At 48.3% G+C, this 19208-nt stretch overlaps 2 protein-coding genes and 1 long non-coding RNA gene across 11 annotated transcripts in view; 1 reads left to right on the forward strand and 2 right to left on the reverse strand.

Annotated features, from left to right (window-relative positions):
• Positions 1–117: 117 nt before the first annotated feature.
• On the forward strand, positions 118–10051 carry LOC139788419 (uncharacterized). The gene is made up of 2 exons (XR_011722855.1): positions 118–290; positions 1984–10051. It is a non-coding gene; the product is annotated as an uncharacterized lncRNA (long non-coding RNA).
• SLC35B1 (solute carrier family 35 member B1) lies at positions 7091–14638 on the reverse strand. Its single transcript, XM_071728360.1, has 9 exons — positions 14400–14638; positions 14120–14223; positions 13838–13968; positions 13439–13469; positions 13103–13260; positions 12270–12396; positions 11593–11699; positions 11291–11444; positions 7091–10215 (listed from the first exon to the last, which is right to left on the reverse strand). The coding sequence occupies exons 1-9, from the start codon at positions 14591–14593 to the stop codon at positions 10163–10165; spliced, it is 1059 nt and encodes a 352-aa protein (XP_071584461.1). The 5' UTR covers positions 14594–14638; the 3' UTR covers positions 7091–10162.
• Positions 14639–16225: 1587 nt separating this feature from the next.
• FAM117A (family with sequence similarity 117 member A) overlaps positions 16226–19208 on the reverse strand; it is a 37353-nt gene continuing 34370 nt past the window's right edge. For all 9 annotated transcript variants that reach the window (XM_071728354.1, XM_071728352.1, XM_071728353.1 and 6 more), the window contains one exon: positions 16226–17754. In XM_071728354.1, the coding sequence (XP_071584455.1) occupies positions 17415–17754 (340 nt within the window). In that variant the 3' untranslated portion in view covers positions 16226–17414. The remainder of the gene's footprint in view (positions 17755–19208) is intronic.

Genomic DNA, 19208 nt, shown 5'->3' on the forward strand with positions numbered 1-19208 from the left:
GGGGAGGGGGTGGAAGGCGGGAAAGGCGTCGAGCGCGGGGCTGTGTCTCTCGTTCTCCTCAGGGCTCTGTGAGGCGGCGGCTGCCTGAGGTAATGGGGGGAAGCTCTGCCGGGGAGATCCCTTCCTCCTGGTAGTGCGGGCTCTGCTTGGAGCTGGTGTGGTGTTGTGTAGAGAGAGGACAAGTTTGAAACTCGGAGAGATACAAGGAAAAAAATCTTCCCTGTGAGGGCGGTGAGACACTGGAAGAGGTTGCCTGGGGAAGTTGTGACTGCCCTCTCCAAATGTTCAAGGTCAGGTTGGTTGGAGCTTTGAGCAACCTGATGTAGTAGGTGTCCCTGCCCATGCTGAGGAGCTGGAAGTGGATTATCTTTAAGGTCCTTTCCAAACCAAGCCGTTTTATTTGTAAATCAGCCAAGGAGGAAGCATTAGGGGAGGTGAGGAGGGCGTTCACCTGTGGTGTGGCCTGGTTTTGCCTATCCTCCCCGTTTCTTTAAGTATTGGCCTTGCTGTTGTGTAGGGAAAATACAATCAGTATTGTATCCCTCATCTCATTGTAGGAGGGGTTGTGGAGCACAACACTGCATAGGTCACCAGTGATTATGAATAACAGTTCCCCACACTGTGTATGCTAACAGTTTCTTGCCAACTTTAAGAATGGGTGGTGAGTTTCTTCTCCAAGTATAACAAATTATAACCTTTTGAGAAAAAGATTATAAAACAAACATGCTTTTTTTTCTGCCATTCAGGTGTCTAGATCAAAAGCTCAAGGGAGACCTTACAGAACTTTTTCTACAAGGGGGTTACCAAACAAATGGAGCCAGGCACTTCAGAGTGCTATGTGTTGGGAGGATGAGAAACACAAGTAAAAATGAGAGGTTTAGACTAGATACAAGCAATTTTTTCATCATGACCACAGATGAGTGGTTGGACAGATTGTCCAGAGAGGCTACATAGTAGTAAGCCATTAAAGCTTGCAATTAAGTTTAAGCAAGCCATGAGCAACCTTGTTAGATCTCATAGGTGACCCTGCAGGTTGGACCAGATGATGGCCTGAAGTTCTCTTCCAACCCAGAACATCCTGTGGTCCTGAGATCTCCTCCATGTGTGAGTCTTCTAATTTCTAATAGTCTGCAACCAAGTAAAGCAAAATATTCATTGTTATTAGTCCTTAATTACTTAAATGTTTGTAGAGCTTATGCAGAGTTGCCTTTCTTTCCTGGCAGTTTCAGTCTTAAGTTAAAAAATGAATTAATAAATTACATGCAAAGCACCCCAATAACCAAATTAGCCAGGGTACATAATAAATACCACAGCTACACTTATTTAAATGAGAGATGCAAAGTCTTTTTACCTCATATCTCAGTCTCTCAGATGAAAAATGCTGCTTCTCATATTAGGCTGCCACATTTGTCCACCACTGACTCAGAGAACATTGCCTGGCTTATTGCTAACATTTTCTCCAGTGTCCTGGGTTTTCCTGGCATGTGGCTCATCCAAGTCATGACCAATTCTTGGACTCTGTTTCATTCCTTCATTTCACAAACTGCTGCCCATGGTGACAAAACAGCAGGTAATGCTGCATTGTAATGAAGAAATGGCTAAAACTGCCTCGTGGGAAGCACAGAATTGGTATTAGCATTTCTATTCTGGCTACACATTTCTCCTGGAAATGTATTTTCTCACCATAGCCATTATCCTGGATTTTATTCTCCCAATATAAAGTGGATTTTTACTGAGGTATTCATTTTCTTATGGCTGAAGTGCAAAAGGAAATTACAGCAGCAATTTTAGAGACAACAAGAGATTCCCCCCTCCTGCATTAGAGCTCTAAGGCAGCAGAGTCTTGATACAAGGGTTTCTAGACAGAACAAACAGAAATGTCTCCTTTAATTCAGCACTGGCCATGTGTCATTTAGCAGCAGGGAGGATCAACCTCTTTTGCAGTTTATGACGTTCTCCTGATCAAAATTCTCTTGTTCTCAGGAGGAGAAAAATTAAATTTGGTTTCTGTGAAAATGAAGATTGAATTTCACCTCTCCTTCATCTGATAAGTTATTTAGACTCAATTCTGTCCTCCTCAGTGGCAGACAGAAGTGAAATGCTGTCACTTACTCTTCGTAGACCTGACCTTCTGCCTTTAATACAATTCTGTAAAAAACAACTGGAAAATTCTGAGGTTCAGGTTCTGCCTGCAGACACACACACTGCTGTGTCTGAGTCCTGACAGAAGTGTGCATGTGAGAATACACAGATTCTCAAATGTGTTCATTTTGGGTATAAGCCTCAGTGTCATCTGAATTATACAAGACAGTTTGGGGCTTTTTTTCTGCAGAAGAACCAAAAAATGCTAATTTATACACAGGTTTGGAGCTGTTGCTTTTGTGTACAAGTTTGATTTTTATGTGAAGCTGATTAAACTGATGTCTGTGAAAGAGTTGTGTGCAAGAATTTTAAATAGCTCCTGCTTTTTAATATTCACTTTGGCTTTAATTATTTTGTTCCTACGTTTTCCCTTTCAATTTTCTAAAAACCTAGAAATGTAATTAGAGAGAGGCTGAACTCAAGAAAGCTGCCAGCATTTCTACATCATGATTAAATATATCAGCCATCCCTTTAGTCAGAGACTGAAAAACAGGATTTTCATAATTATCTCCCTGTTATCCAGGAAAGAATCTGCAACACGTAGGGCTACAGAGTTATTGAAAATGCAGCACTAATTAAAATCTCATATAAGCTCGTGATGATTGGGAGAGTATGAAAACACAGTTACTAAATTATTTCCTGTATTTGCTATCTCTGTTAGAAAACCAAACAAAACCCTTCTAAACAAAACCCATCTCAAATCACTGGGGAGACTTAATGAGGCTTTTAAATATGCAGCAGTCACATAAACATTGCAAGTTGCTTGATTCACCTCTCCTTAGACCAGCAAGGCATCTACAGAACTCATTTTCCCCATGTAACACAAGAGGAAATGCTGTGGTATATTCACAAGCAGTAATGCAAACCTTTCTTGGTTTGAGGTTATGGTTACACTCTTTCTTTTACAGGCATAAAAATAATTTTGGTATTATTAGCTTTTATGGTTTCATTGCAAAACAAGTCATCTTGGTGTCATCACCAATTAAAAATCTAGTATCCTTGCAGGCTGACTTCTGCTGAGCTATCTCCATCCTCTTGGAAATGTACAAAAAAATATGCCCAGTACAAAGCCTAAACATTATTATTAATCTTGTCAAAGGACTCTAAGCTTTGGCACTGACAGGGCACACCAGAGGACACTAAGTGCTGATATGGTTTGTGATGAAAGGAAAAGCTGCTCAGACAGTGCCTTCTTTGAACCATGTAACTCAGGATCCTCCAGGGAAAGGAACCTGGTGAGCTTTTTATTTTGCAACCCTTTTCCTCAAAATTTAATTTGTACCCAAATAGCAAGTCCTGAGCCAGAGAGAGTCCAGTACCCCCACTTTTCCTTCACAATAAATTAAGTCATCTCCAGTGTTGCACAGAGTAGGAGGGTAAGTTGAGTATTACCCAATTTTAAAACTTCTAAAAATGTAGGGAAATTAGGCAGCTTATCATATTAAAAACAAGACAAAACTGGGGAAACGTTTGCTTCTGGTTTCAAAGCAGAATCCAGAACAGTGTAGGAATTAGGTGGGTTTTAGACAACCAAATTCAAAACTAAGACTGAAAACAATTCTTTTCAACAGATGAAAAAAATCACAGTAACCTCAGTTGTTCAGGCCCTGCCCTTTCTGACCTGGAAGTTGCCAGTTCCTGGTTCTACACCTGCTCAGAACTGCCTGAGCACTTCAGCAATTAACTCCTATTTTAATTGCATATGGATCCAGTAGCACCTATGTCCCTTACAGCACAGAAGGATACGTTTGCTCTAGCACAGCCACCACACCATTAAATTCTGTACAAAAAGCAGTAATAATCAGCATTTCTATGAGAAAGGACCTCCTGGTAGAGGTGGGATCATCTCCTTTTCCCCAAACAAGCTATTCTCAGGTCTGAGTTTACTGCTATGCATATTTCTTGCCCAAAGTTGCTTTCCTCTCTTCAAAATACTGTAAGACAACTTAGTCATTGTTGCCATGATTAAAGATGACTTTTCTTTGTGAGAAAACAAGCATTCTTTTAAAAACTCTTGACCTCCTTTGGAAAAATTCTGACTTGGGAGATTTTAATTGCAGGGAATCTGTTCATAGTGCTATTTTTACATGTATTGGAAAAGTATCAAAGCTCATTTTTTAGGAGAGGAAATTATACTTTAAAATGCACTATTGTGAGAAAGTGACTCCCTAATGTCTTTGAGTTGGTGCTTTGTTTCTCGTTAGAGGCATCTCCTGCCTTCCCTGATGAGCCTGCTCTTGTTTTCAGTGCTGGTTTGCTCTAAGATGCTTTTGATCCTGTATTCATTAAAACCTGATCCTGCTGCTTCCCACCAGCCCTAATGGTCTGTGAAATTATTTTCCTTTCTCCAAGATGCTGTTAACTCTGCTAGCACCTGCAGAGTAGAGAAGCTCAGAACATTGTCAAAAGTCCTCTGATTTATTCAAACCTGCTTTTCTCCACAAACAAGAATTAATCTTCAATGTTATCACAACAATCTTCCCTCATGGAATAGGAGGAACAAACTGCAACAGTCTGGAGGTTTTTATCACTGTTGTTTTCCCCTTCTACAGGTGCAGAGAGAAAAATGGAAAAAAAAGACTTGAAAACTGAGGGTAAGATTCAGTCTGTATAACAGAGCATGAAAGAATGAATGAGCATGAAGGGCTCAAGCAGCTGAAAGGGAATTAAACCCAGTAAGAAAAAAAGGATGGAACAATGAAGCCAAGTGATGAGGTAAAGGGAAAATGTAAACATTCATTTGCAGTCTGACCCATGCAGGGAATAACATCAGTTAGGGAAAAGTCAGGATTTTAAGGTATTCACAAACAGAATTTTTCAATTACTCAGGATTCATAATCAGGTGACAGTTTAGTTTTGTTCTGGGTGTTATTGTTGGTGGAAGAAAGGAGGGCTCTCTAAATGTGTGGTTTTGACAGGATGATAAAGGCATTGGCTGTCAATACAGACTTCATTGCACACATTCTAGCAAGTATTGTCAAGTTATGGCTACTCTAAAACTGAAGTGCTGAGAATAAACTAAACCAGAGCAAGCTGCACATTTGTCTGGAACACAGACTCAGCTCCTCAAAGCTGATAGGAGGCAGCCTTTGCCTGGAAAGCAGTTTTCATAGTTCTGAGAAGTGAGTTTCAGAAGTTTAGTTCAGACTGGCAGGCAGGCACACTGCCAGGGGACACAGACTCAACTGTCTTGCTTTTACCACCACCACAGAAACTGGAGATCCCAGTGATCCCTCCTGTTAAAGTCCCCTCAAGAGAGATGATTTTTATTGCTTTGTAATGTTTTAATTTTAGGTGGAAAACAGTCCTTTGGAGGACAGTTTTCTGCTGTCAATGGGAACAGGGTATTACAGGTGGGGCCAGCATGCTCTCTACTCATGTTCCACTGCAGGATTGTCTTCCCACTGGCTGTTTTAAAGGGGAAATTAAAACACCTGATTAGAAATGTGAGGTGCTGGGCCCCCCCTGGAGATGCAAATCACTACATACAAGGACCATTATGGAAATCTTCCCCAAAATTCTGTATATCTATTAAAATGCTTCATTCCCAGTTTTCAACTTTTCAAATCTCAGTAATAATCTCAGATCATCCCCAGCTCTTAACTGAGTTTTGCACAGCAGAAATTCTAGTTGTTCCTGAAGAATGACTCTTAGGGTTGGTGTAGAGAACCCTAAGAACCCTAAGGTTTTAAGTGGTATCTTCAAGATGGGTAATTCATTGATTTCAAAGCAGTAACAATGACTTCCTTATCCCTTCAACTGCTGGCATTCAAGCACAAATCTTTGCTATCCTGTGACCAGAAAGTTATCAGTGATACACAATTATAGCCACCTCTACAAAATATATGCACCATCTACCTTGTTCTGTGTGCTCTCTAAATATTTGGGTTTTTTTAAACATCTGTTGATGGTGTTGCAGAAGGAGCTTGTAAAAACAAGGAAGATGAAAAGGAAAAGCAACACAGCTGCCAAGTTTCCCCCCCTGTGGATGCCATGTCTCAGCTAGCTATGAAATAAAACTTCACCTTTCTTAGCTGATACCTCAACAAGTTCCTCCTGGAGGGCCAAGAGGCACAAACACTGCAGCAACATAATCTGCTGTTTATTCTCAGTATGTGCATGATTTTTCTCATCTCCCTGGAACCACCAAGAACTGACAGGGTTCCTAGGAGAATTCTGGCAGAAATGTTTTCAAAACAGAGATGGCAGTGGCTGCTGGTGCTGCACAGGAAGCCAGCTGGTTGTGTTACATGAGCACAAAATGACATGAGAGTTCTGTGCTATTGGTAACAAAGGCCATTCTGCAGAAAAGATGGAGATTATCCTAAAGTTTCTAACAACAGCTTCAACACAGTCTCTGCTGATGGACAAAAAAGGAATAAGCCAAATAAAAACAGAGGAAAGACCTTGATTTCCACATTGTGTATTTACTCTTCATGCTTAGACTCCGGAAGTACAGTTATATCACTAAATAAAAAGAAACTGGGTTTTGGTTTTCTTGGGTTTTTTGTGAAAATGATTGAAATAGGAGTTCCCCCTGCTGGTAACTTGATGAGTCATTAACAGACTCTGGGCTGGGACTCTGGAACCAACAAAATTAGAAGAGAAGATGGAATCTATTCATCACTTCTCAGCCTGACCTTCACATTTTTCACTTGCAGGGCTTTGTCTAAGGCACTTAACACCTACTCAAGTGATTTCCCTTCCTCTTCTACCCAGACACCACTCACATCTGCTCAGGAAGGAGCAAACCACAAGCACTGCCTTTAGGAACTCACAAGTCAGCCCAAACTTGAAACATTACAGAGTGGCTGTTTAAAGCACCTGCCTGCTTGGCTGCAAAGGCTGTTTTACACTTCACAAAAACTTCTCATTTTGGAAAGCATGGCATTATCACACCACTATTTGCTTGCTTCAGCTGGGGAAAGAAAGATCAAGCACACAGGACTAAAAAGAACAAGGTAGTCTCTTTTTATTTAACTTGATTTGCACCCTAATAAACTGGAGAATGTCTAGAAAAAGCAGAGATAAACCAAGTCACAGCAGAACTGGTGAAGCTCAGGCTGCTGGCAGAAAACCTGAGCACTGTGCTTTAATTTTTCAAAACCTCCAAACTGCTCTAGGTGCACAAGCTACCACAGAACACTTTCTTCTTTGAATAAGCAAAATAGAACTTGCCAGCAGTAAAGATTTCTTTGCACAGCCATAGCCTGGATGTTATGCAGGGTCTAGAGAAACCAGAGTTAAGTTCTGTCAGCACTTTGTATGTTACTGATCTTTTACTTGAAGATGGAAAGCCTTTCCTGACACTTCACCAGAAATTCAAGCATTGCCTCTGAAGACACTTAGACTGTGTCTAAGCCAAAAAAAGTGTGAACAAAGCTAAAAAAACCCAAACGACCCACCTATTAAAATCTAATCATCCCTCTGCAGAAGTGCCTCAAAAAGGAGTTACCATTTCTAACAGGAAAAAAATAACACAGAGGATGAAAACTTCATTGGATCCTAACCCAGTTCCCTTAGAGTTTACCTGTCTATGTACAGACAGCTGAACTCAAGCAGGAACACACACCAGAAGCCAGCAAGCAGACTTCTCAAAGTGTGGCAGGCAGTCTGTCACTGGGGAGAGGCATTACAGCAATAATCCTGGCAGCTCAGAGCTGGGGACCTGCTTTGTGGTAGCTTTGTTAGAACTGTCCAAGAAAAAACACTGCTGATTTGAAAATAGCTTCTTGAATTGCTTTTGTAACCTCCTCTGGGATCCCACAGTAGGTGAGGCCTGAAGAGAGGACAGCAAGGTGTCTGAGGAAATCCACAGGATTCAGACTCAGTGTAGGTACAAGAGCTGCCTTTGTTTTAGGGAAATTCTTATTGACTAAGAGTCAGAGGTGCAGCAAGATCCAAGCTGGAGCAATACCAGGAATAGGTTTTAGAGCTAAAGTGGGTCAAGGGAGCCTGCAGCAATCAGGAGAGAGAAAAAAAAATCTCCTTTATTTTTCTTCTTGGCAGACTAATCTTTGAATCTGTGCTTTGAATACAGACAAGTTGAAGATATTGGTAAAGACAGATCTTGGTTTAGAAAACAAACCCTAGGAGGTTCCCAGCTTTGTTCTTTCTTGTTGGCCTGTGGTGTGGGGAAAGGGATGAACCTGTGGGTCTGAGCAGAAGTTCCCTTGAAACTACAGTGGCTTCTTTTCAATGGTTAAGGCAAAAATATAACAATGACATCTTTGTTTCATTTTTAAGACACCTTCTTCTCCTAAAGCTAGACCTAGACTTGGGGGCAAAAGGGAGAGAAGAGCATGGGAAGAGTACTTCATGTACACACGAGGCAATTTGGCTTGAGGTGCTGTAAACAAAAAGGAGATTGCTGCTAACAGACTGACAATTTCTAATCATACCCTTCCTGAAGAGCTTTAGCCAGTAGAGAATCCTGGTTCATAAGCAATTCTGCTTCTGTGGAATTAAAATAAGAGTGATAGAGGAGCTTAAGTCCTATAAGCACAGAGGAAAGATGGTTTTATGATTAAGACACACAAAGGATAATTCTTATCTCTGCCACAGTGTTCAGGAACAAGTCATGCAGTTTCTCTGCTCCCTTTTAGAAAATGGAACTAATGTTCATTACCTTCCATACTGGGAAGCACTTCAGGGAAGCCAGAACCTCAGGACAGGAGCAGCTGCCAGCACACACTGCTCATCAAGCTGGATCCATGGAGTTCAGTCACAAAAGCTTTCTCTGCATAATTCTCTACTACTGAGAAGAGGTTTGCTACTCATCACTTGACCTTGGGGACAACGTGCAGTAGCAAAGAGGTGAAGGTGACAGAGAAAACCCCCTTGATAGCCTCAGGCTTAATTTTCCAGGAAACATATTGTCTGAGCAGAACTCTAGGATAGCAAGACAGATGAAAGAAGAAGAAGAAATTAAAACCAAATTTGAGGCCAAAAAAGTTATAGGGAACTCTGGAAGGGTGAGGGAAACAGGGGATAGAGAGGGAGAGGCTTACAACAGCCACTCAGGAAAGAGATGGAGATCCCATCTGGAGGGGCAAAAGGCCAAAGCCACAGAACAGATGGAGACCAAGTGACAGCTGGTAGGAACAAGCTTTCATGTGTAAAGTTTGCTCTTTGGAGAATTTCCCTCTCCAACTCTGAAGGCATCATTATGAAAATAACTCCTCCCCACGAGACACTGGGGAGCTCGCCTGTGCTCAGGAGCGGGCATCCCAAAGCTCCCCATGATGGTGGTTAATTAAAAAGGGCCCTTTCAACATTTAGAAGCTGTTGTCACACAACCTTGGCATGGTTTTAGCAGCAGAGGGTCCTGTCCCTGCATCAGCGAGGGAGGGGTGTGAAAAGAATTAATTTGGGCCCCACTGGTTAAACAGGTTTCCTGTAAACTTGCACATATGCCAAGAGTTGCTCCTGGTTTTGAAGGGCTGGGATGAAGGACATCATGCAACTTGGTGCCTGCACAGATTATCTTAATGGAAGAGGGTCCAATTGCTGCTCCATCAACTCATTTGTGGAAAAATGATGCAATCAGTCAAAAGAGGGTGTTGTCTTCAACACAGGCCTTTAATCCAGGGATCTTTCCAGGCCACAGCAAAGAACTAACATAATTCTAAGAGTAGCCCCCTCCTTGGAGAGGTGTGCTGCTTCTCCCCAAGCACAGTGAAATTAAAAGTTCTGGAAAAGTGGCCATTGTCTCTTTTTCTTTAATAAAGATATGAAGGGTTTGTTTTTTTTTCCTGTTAAGGCAAGAATTTCATCCTGCTGCTAGGCTCTACTAATGCAGCTTTGATTATAGAAAAAAAAAAAAGGCTTAATTACAGTTAAAACTAAAGAATTATGCTTTTAAGACAACTGAGAATAAAAAAACTAAAACAAAAAAAAAAAAAAAAAATCCAAATACTGTCCTTCTGATTACCTATCCTGAGTCCAGTTTGATAATAGATTTTGAGGTACAAGACAATAAATTAAAAGTTCATTCCAACTGCAGAGATCAACCACTTCCTCAATGTGATGTCTTCTTCACTACCTTTCCAAATTTGGCATCGAGTCCCAGTCCTGCAAAAAGAGATAAAACAACACATGTGCATAAAAAACTTGCTTCAGACTTTGCAAACAAACATAACACAAGGAGCCTTGCAAAAAATCAGCTTAACAGCATCAGCTTCTGGTCACTCAGAGGCAGTGACTCACCTGGTGTGGCAGAAAAGAAAATAACAAAAGAGACAGAAAGAGATAAAATACCAAGAAATAGAAGTAATAGAAGAATAGAGCAGCCAGACAGAGAGGGACCTGGGAGTCTGGATTGCCAGGAAGCTGAAGAGGAGGCAGCAGTGTGCCCAGGTGGCCAAGAAGGCCAATGGCATCCTGGGCTGGCTCAGGAACAGCGTGGCCAGCAGGTCCAGGGAAGGGATTCTGCCCCTGTGCTCAGCCCTGGGGAGGCCACAGCTTGAGTCCTGTGTCCAGTTCTGGGCCCCTCAGCTCAGGAAGGAGATTGAGGTGCTGGAGCAGGTCCAGAGAAGAGCAAGGAGGCTGGGAAGGGATCCAGCACAAGTCCTGTGAGGAGAGGCGGAGGGAGCTGGGGGTGTTGAGGCTGGAGAAGAGGAGGCTCAGGGGAGACCTCATCACTCTCTCCAACTCCCTGAAAGGAGGTTGGAGCCAGGGGGGGGTTGGGCTCTTTTCCCAGGCAACTCTCAGCAAGACAAGAGGGCACAAGAGGTCTCAAGTTGTGCCAGGGGAGGTTTAGGTTGGACATTAGAAAGAATTTCTTTCTGGAGAGGGTGATCAGGCATTGGAATGGGCTGCCCAGGGAAGGGGTGGATTCTCCATCCCTGGAGATATTTCCAAAGAGCCTGGATGTGGCACTCAGTGCCATGGGCTGGGAACCACGGGGGGAGTGGATCAAGGGTTGGACTTGATGAGCTCTGAGGTCCCTTCCAACCCAGCCAATTCTAGGATTCTAAGTCATGTTCCCCTTCACCTGCCCTGGGGAGGATATGAACCTGCTCTGCCATCAAGAGTCTTCTCATCCAAACAGATTTTTTTTGACCATCATCTTTTGTCAGCTCTTCCCTGGCTATGCATCACCTCTAATTAAATTCCAAGGGAAAAGGCCTTGGTTTCCCAAACTTACCCAAAAACACCAGGATGGTTCCCACCCACTGCATGGTGCTGATGGGATTGGCAAACAGAATGACAGAGGCTAAAATGGTGAAGAACTTGCGGGTGGTGGTGATGATGGAACAGGTCAGAGGCCCGAAGTATACCACAGTCATGAAGATAAAACTCTGTGGGAAGACAAATAAAAACACCTTCTGTCACTCTGACTGGAGAAAAGTACAACGCAGATCATAGGTGGAGATAAAAAAAGTTGAATCCTTCTGACTGGACAAAGCCACCCCCTGGAAGGCTGTGGAGTGAGGGAATTGTGTTTACCTGACCCAGGGCACTCGTCAGGCCAAACAGGAGGATGTTGTAAATGATGCTGGGGTAACGTTCTGTAAAACTCAAGAACTCCCAGAGCTCTCCAGTGAAGAGGATCCCTGGATCAAGATCAAGAGGAAAAGCATGAGTTACAAGCCCACGGGCAGCCTGAGTAGCCACTGCTACATAATTTACACTCAGAAGCCAAGAGAAGCTACTGCAAGCAAAGAACAGGTGAAAAAAGTGATCACCTTCCTGGTTAATTAATGGCAAAAGCAACCAGGAACTGCAGATCCAGGGCTGATAAACAGTCCCTAGGAGTTAACCAGAAGTGCTACTCCCTGGTTGGAGGGGAAAGCTACACTGATAGCTTATTTCTGAGGTAAAATCCTCAAGTAGAACCCGGGTGGTTTGGGGCTGGAGCAGAGCTGAGGAGTGAACAAGCCCCAGGCAGCTCCACTCTGCGTGGAGCACTGTCCTCTGCTGGGCATGGGAAGAGCTACAGCACACAACAAGCTTCTAGATACAACCAACCCAAAAAAAAACCCAAAAAACCCCCAAAACAAAGTTATTTGCAAAAGAAGAGTTCCAGGCCCTTTTTGGAGCAGGGCATGAGGTCTCTTTCCCACAGGATGTCCCGGGCCTGTCTCGTGGTGTGGTGGCTGTGGGTTTTGCAGGTTGTTCCTTACCAGCCCCCAGGAACAAGGTGGACCAGAGGTTAACATTCAGCATCATGTGGTTGGAACCTGTCTGGTAGTGAGCTCTCATGTGGTCCTGAGAGACACCAGTCAGCCCATCCAAGGTCAGAGACAGCAGCTGAGGAAAGACAGAGATAAATCCTTCATTTTTTTAGTTCTTCTCTTGAGGAAAAGATCTTGAGCATCCTCCTCATTCCTTGACACCCCAACTCTCCTCTTAAACACCCATTCCCTTACCTCAAAACACACTCAAAACCCCACAGCTTCAGGCTGTGCCCTCAAAACCCCAGCCTCCTCCTGCAGCAGCCTTCCCCCAGCAGCTCAGGGTACACCTGAGGAGGAGAGGCTGAGGGAGCTGGGGGTGTTGAGGCTGGAGAAGAGGAGGCTCAGGGGAGACCTCATCACTCTCTCCAACTCCCTGAAAGGAGGTTGGAGCCAGGGGGGGTTGGGTTGATATCAGTGGGACAAGAGGGCACGGACTAAAGAATTTTTTCCTAATATCCAACCTAAACCTCCCCTGGCAGAGCTGGAGCTCTGCCAGGGGAGGTTTAGGTTGGATATTAGGAAAGGATTTCTTTCTGGAGAGGGTGCTCAGCCATTGGAATGGGCTGCCCAGGGAAGGGGTGGATTCTCCATCCCTGGAGATATTTCCAAAGAGCCTGGATGTGGCACTCAGTGCCATGGGCTGGGAACCACGGGGGGAGTGGAGCAAGGGTTGGACTTGATGAGCTCTGAGGTCCCTTCCAACCCAGCCAGTTCTAGGATTCTGTGATAAAGGAGGTGGCTCCTTCCTTCCCCCTCCCCCTGGCTCTTGCAGCACTCACCAGGAGGAGCTCTCCATAGCCAAAGATGTGCTCATCACTGCCCACCCCCTTCTTGGGTTTGTAGAGGAACAGGGCCACGCCTGCAACTATCAAGAGGACGCAGAGATACTTGGCTGGGGGATACTTCTTCCGCAGCAAAGTCACCCCTAGAAGCATGACTGGAAAGAAACAACATCAGAAACCACTCCCAGGATCCTCACAGGGAGGGGGGATTTTAACTTCACCAACACAGGGATAAAACACCACTTGGCAGAGGGAGGGACACTGCTCTGACAGCTGAGGTTCTGGTTGAGGAACCAACAGAAATCCCCAGAAATAGAAACGTGAAGCACGTACCTGGGATGGGCTTACAGGATTTGCCAAGAACCTGGAAAAGAAAGATTGGGTTAATTGGGAGGAGAGACCCTGACTATACAAGGGTGAACATCTGGGGTCTGACTCCCCTGATGCACCAGAGACTCCAAAAACAAGGAGACAAAAAACCCCCCCCACCAACAGCTGAACAATCAGCAAAGGTTTCAAAATCACCTCAACCCCCCCCAGCATCAGCACCAGCTCCCAATTAACCCATTCCCAGCCTTCCCCTTCCAGGGGAGCTCTCTTAACTCCTCCCCACACTGACTCAGCCACTGCCACAACCTCAAAAAGGTAGAAAATAAGCCTCAAAATCCCCCTTTCCCTCTGTCTCATTGCACCAGCAGCAGCTGCCTCGCCAGGGCTGGGTTTTGGGGGTACCTGGGTGGGGTAACTGACAAACTGCAGTGCTGAGTTGCTGGAAACCATGGCCCCCAGGTAGGAGAGGGAGCAGGAGGCATAGAGCCAGCCCCGGGTGCGGTCAGCCTTGACCGAGTCGAAGAAATGGATCACTGGGAGGAGAAGAAAGGAAAAGAAAACTCAGGAGGGACACAAACACCCGGGGCCGAGCGCCTTCAGGCTCTCACCAGCAGGGACAACCCCCGCGCTTCTCCCCTCCTCCCAGGGGCAGCAAACGGAGTCCCCGGAGCCCCCCGGACTCACGGAGTTTGGCGAAGGCGGCGTTGATCACGCACTGGATGAACACCAGGGTCAGGGCGTACTTGAACTTCTCCTGCTTGGCGCCCTCTCCGTACCGGCCCCGAGTGCTGGAAAAGGGCGCGGCGTGAGGAGCCCGAACCGCAGCAACACCCCGGGGCACCGACAGACAGACACCGCACCCGGGGAAACCGGGTGAAACCTCCCCCGGGCCGACCCCACGGAGCTTCCCACGGAGGATTTCTCCCTCCCCCCCCTTCCCCCGCAGAGACCCCGCGGGGCTCACATGCTCTCCTGCAGGATGCCGTAGTAGAAGTAGCAGGCGAAGACGCCGAGGAAGCAGACGGGCAGGCGGAGGCGCTCGGGCAGCGCGGCGGCGTTGCCGGTGTTCGCCATGGCGGGGCTGTGGCCGCTCAGCGCCGGGGACACCTCCAGCACCGCATCCCGCAGCGCGGCGGCCGGCGGAGCGGGCTGCCTCATAGGCCCGGCCTGAGCCCGCCCGCCGGACAGGACCCTCCCGGCCCTGCCGCGCCCGACCCTGACGCTGCCCGGTCCGCCGTGAGGAGGAGGCGGGAGGGGAACGCGGGACACCGGGCAGAGCCGTTCGGGAGGGACGCGCCGGGACTTCCCGCAGCCATCCCGGAGCTTTCCCCTCCGCGGCTCGGCCCAGGGCACGGCAACGGAGCGCCCGGCGGGACAGGCAGCATGGGGGCAGCCCCAGAGCGGGGACTTTCGCTGAGCGCGTCCCTTGTGTGACGTAAAGAGATGTGGAGCGCGGGGATTGGCTGCGCGGCCGGGGGGCGGGGCTAAGGGGCGGGTTGGCGTTTCCGCCGTCGCCTCAGCGGCTCGGGCCGGGCCGGCGCGTGCGCAGTGCGGCCCCTCAGGGACGGAACCGAACCGGGCGGGACGGGACGGGACCGAACCGAACCGGGCGCTCTGCGGGTGCCGGAGGCAGCTCGGGTTCCCCGCCCCCCCCGGTTCCCTTTCAGCCGCTGTTTCCTCCCGCGGCCTCTGCGGTGCTGCCGAACCGGCCCAGCGGGAGCGGGGAACGCGTTCGGGTTGGAGTCCGAGAGCTCCCCCAAGGCCACCCCTGCCCCATGTCCCTCATCCCCACATCTCCAGGCTCTGAAACCCCTCCAGGGATGATGGGGACTCCAGCCCTGCCCTGGGCAGCCTGGGCCAGGCCCTGACAACCCTTTCCAGGGAGAAATTGTCCCCAAGCTCCAACCTAAACCTCCCCTGGCACCACTTGAGTTGTGCCAAAAGTTCCTCTTGTCCCATCCCTTGTTCCTTGGGAGCAGAGCCCGACCCCCCCTGGCTCCAACCTCCTCTCAGGGGGTTGCAGAGAGCCACAAGGTCTCCCCTCAGCCTCCTCTGCTCCAGGATCAACACCCCCAGGGCCCTCAGCTGCTCCTGGGCAGACTTCTGCTCCAGACCCTTCCCCACCTCTCTTTCCCTTCTCTGGACACACTCCAGCCCCTCAGTGTCCCTTTTCTGACCCAAAACTGACCCCAGGATTGGAGGTGCAGCCTCAGCAGTGCCCAGCACAGGGGATGATCCCTGCCCTGCTCCTGCTGGCCACACCAGTGCTGACACAGCCAGGATGCTGGTGGCCTTCTTGGCCACCTGGAGACACACTGCCTCGTGGTCAGTCACTGCCAGCCAACACCCCCAGCTCCTTTTCTGCCTTTTCTTTTTTCTGCCTTGTTCCTTGGGAGCAGAGCCCGACCCCCCCCCGGCTCCAACCTCCTCTCAGGGGGTTGCAGAGAGCCAGAAGGTCTCCCCTCAGCCTCCTCTGCTCCAGGATCAACACCCCCACTTTTCAAGTGAAAATCACTTGATTTGCCTTCTTACCCCCTCTGTGTGATCACTTAAAATTTATTTCTGAATTTAGTTTCAGCTGCTCCTGGGCAGATTTTGTTCTGAGTCCTTCAACCAACCTCAGAACTTCAACCAGTCCCAGGCACTCTTTGGACCCACTGAGCCCCAGCACCCTCCTGGTGACCCCCAGAGCAGGATGAGACCCCCAGGAGAGCTCCTGCCTTCCATCTGCCTGCTGAGCTCTCCAGAGACTCCAGTTGAGACTCAAGACATTAAATCCCAAAGAAGGGCTTTGGATGCCTGAAATATTTATTTTTGTTTCCTTTTTAACTGGCAATACCAGCATCTGCAGAAAAAAAAAAAAAACCCAAAAAAACCAAAAACCCAACAAAAACAACCAACCCTCTAAACATAAGACAGGAACTCCAGAGCCAACATTCCTCCTCCTTTAAGCTTTGCAATACGTACAGAAAATACAAACTTCAAACAGCTGCAAAAATAGTGTCTTTGGAAGAAAATAGAGTTTCTACATCAGATACAAGAAAATTGGCTTCTTCAGTACAACCCAGAGCCTTCAAAACACAACAGAAAATCCAATACTTTTGTTGCCAAGAGGTTTTACAATCCACATTCCCCTGGAGCTGGAGGGTGCTGGGCCAGTGCTGCTCTCACAGCTCCATGCACCAAACCCCCCCTCAGGGTAGGGGGGTCCTGACCCCCCAAAACCCTCCATCCCCCTCCCCCCAGTCCATCCCACCCCAGCCAGGCTGTTGGGGCTCATGGCTGGGAAGCAGCAAAACCCCCCCTGGAGCAGGGACTTTTGTGCACTGGGTTGGTTTTCACCTCCCTCATCCCAAGGCACCTGCAGGACCTTTCCCCAGGCACGGGGGGAGCAGACAAAGAATTTGTGACCCCAACACCTCCCTCAGCCTCAGCCTCCTGAGTTTTCCAGACCTGTGGGAGCTGCCTTTGGACACCTGCACTCTCCCCAAAGAGCAACTGAGGCACGGGAGGGCTCTGCTGCTCCCCTGAGGGAGAGGAGCTGAGTGCAGATCCTCATTCCCTGCTCCATTCCACTGCCTCCAGGCTCCTTCTCTTCCCTTTTCCCAGGGTTCAGCAACCCCAGGGCAAGCTCCAACCTCAGCTCTCCCAACTCCAGCTCCTTCACAAGCACAGCCTGCTCTTCACCAGGCAAACAATCACACAGGAAACAAAAGACAATTCAACACAGGAAAAGTGCTTTCCCCAGGGGGGGCTGGGAGAACCCTGCCTGTCCAGCAGGGAGGAGTCCCTGGGCACAACGACTTCACAGTTTCTGTCACTCTGGGGAGGAAAAACCACTGTGGTTCTCAGTCCCAGGGTTGTCCCTTGGCTGTCACACATCCCACCTTCAAGGCACTTGTGTCTCCACAGGCAGGCAGAGAGGAGCTGGTGCTGCCTGGCTTCCCCCCACCCCAAAAAAAAAAAAAAAAAAAAGGCTTCACACCACCAGAGAGCTGTGGAACACAACGTTCTCCTCTGCCTGGCCACGCTTCCAGTGTTCATAGCTCAGTGAAGAAGACTTGGACACCTCACTGAAGCTCTCCACAGCAGCATCTTTCCTCACCCCGAGGAAAGGAGGGGAAGCTGTGGGCTGGCAGGATGTAAACGTGTCCGTGGCAGGGCTGGAAGAAGCTGGGAAACCCCTGAAGAGGAAACCCACGTTTGGGAAGAGAGGTTTCACCAGGCTGACAGGGCAGAAGGCAGAACCCGTGGGGTTGAAGTGCACTTTGTTCTTATCTGGGCAGGAAGGCTGAAAAGGTTGAGCAGGGCTGGGGGAGCTGAAGGAGAGAGACAAGAGTGGACTTGATGATGGAAATCATGGAATCCCAGATCACCCAGTGCCCCCCCTGCCATGGGCAGGGACCCCTCCCCCAGCCCAGGGGGCTCCAAGCCCCATCCAACCTTCAACACTGCCAGGGATGGGGATTCCACAGCTGCTCCAGGAAAGCTCTTCCAGGCTCTCCCCACCCTCAGTTCTCCCTCCCATCTCCCCTCTTGCAGCTGCAAACCCTTCCCCCTCATCCCATCCCTCCAGGCCCTTGTCCCAAGTCCCTCCCCAGCTTTCCTGGAGCCCCTTCAGGTACTGGAAGGTGCTCTAAGGTCTCCCCTTTCTCTTCTCAAGGAATCCCAGACTGGTTTGGGTTGGAAGGGACCTCAAAGCCCCCCCAGTGCCCCCCCTGCCATGGGCAGGGACACCTCCCACCAGCCCAGGGGGCTCCAAGCCCCATCCAACCTTCAACACTGCCAGGGATGGGGCAGCCACAGCTTCTGGGGGCAACCTGGGCACCCAGGGGCTCAGCACCCTCACCCCAAAAAATGTCTTCCCGATGTCTGACCTTAATCTCCCCTCTGTCAGGTGAAAGCCATCACCCCAAGGGGTTGATAGGATGAGGGAAAAGTCCCTCCCCAGCTTTCTTGATTAGGAACAGGCACTTGTAAGGGCACTGAGCAGCCACAGGCAAAACTCCTGGAGCTGTGCACACATCCTGAGCTGCCTGAGCTGGATGGCTCTGGAGGTACAGAGAGCCTGCTCTGTCACACTTATTTACAGCAGAACCACCTCTTGTCCTCAAGAGGCTCTGCTGGCCAAGGAAAACTTCCAGCAAGGAATCACCTCAGCATGAAGAAGCACCTATGAAGAGAGGCTGAGAGAGCTGGGGGTGTTGAGGCTGGAGAAGAGGAGGCTCAGGGGAGACCTCATCACTCTCTCCAACTCCCTGAAAGGAGGTTGGAGCCAGGGGGGGTTGGGCTGATATCAGTGGGACAAGAGGGCATGGACTAAAGAATTTTTTCCTAATATCCAACCTAAACCTCCCCTGGCAGAGCTTCAGCTCTGCCAGGGGAGGTTTAGGTCGGATATTAGGAAAGGATTTCTTTCTGGAGAGGGTGCTCAGCCATTGGAATGGGCTGCCCAGGGAAGGGGTGGATTCTCCATCCCTGGAGATATTTCAAAAGAGCCTGGATGTGGCACTCAGTGCCATGGGCTGGGAACCACGGGGGGAGTGGAGCAAGGGTTGGACTTGATGAGCTCTGAGGTCCCTTCCAACCCAGCCAGTTCTAGGATTCTATGTCTGAGAGGCAGCAGTTCAGCTTTTAGCTCTTCTGAGCAGCCACCTTTTGGTTGGGAGTTTTTCCTGGAGGCTGCTCCCTGCTTTAAGGCCAGGGCAGGGGTGACAACTGCAGCATCAGGAGCTTCAGCTGTCCCCACCCCACCTCCTCCCCTAGGACCAAC

This window comes from Heliangelus exortis, chromosome 29 (genome assembly GCF_036169615.1).
Source record: "Heliangelus exortis chromosome 29, bHelExo1.hap1, whole genome shotgun sequence".
Taxonomy (NCBI): domain Eukaryota; kingdom Metazoa; phylum Chordata; class Aves; order Apodiformes; family Trochilidae; genus Heliangelus; species Heliangelus exortis.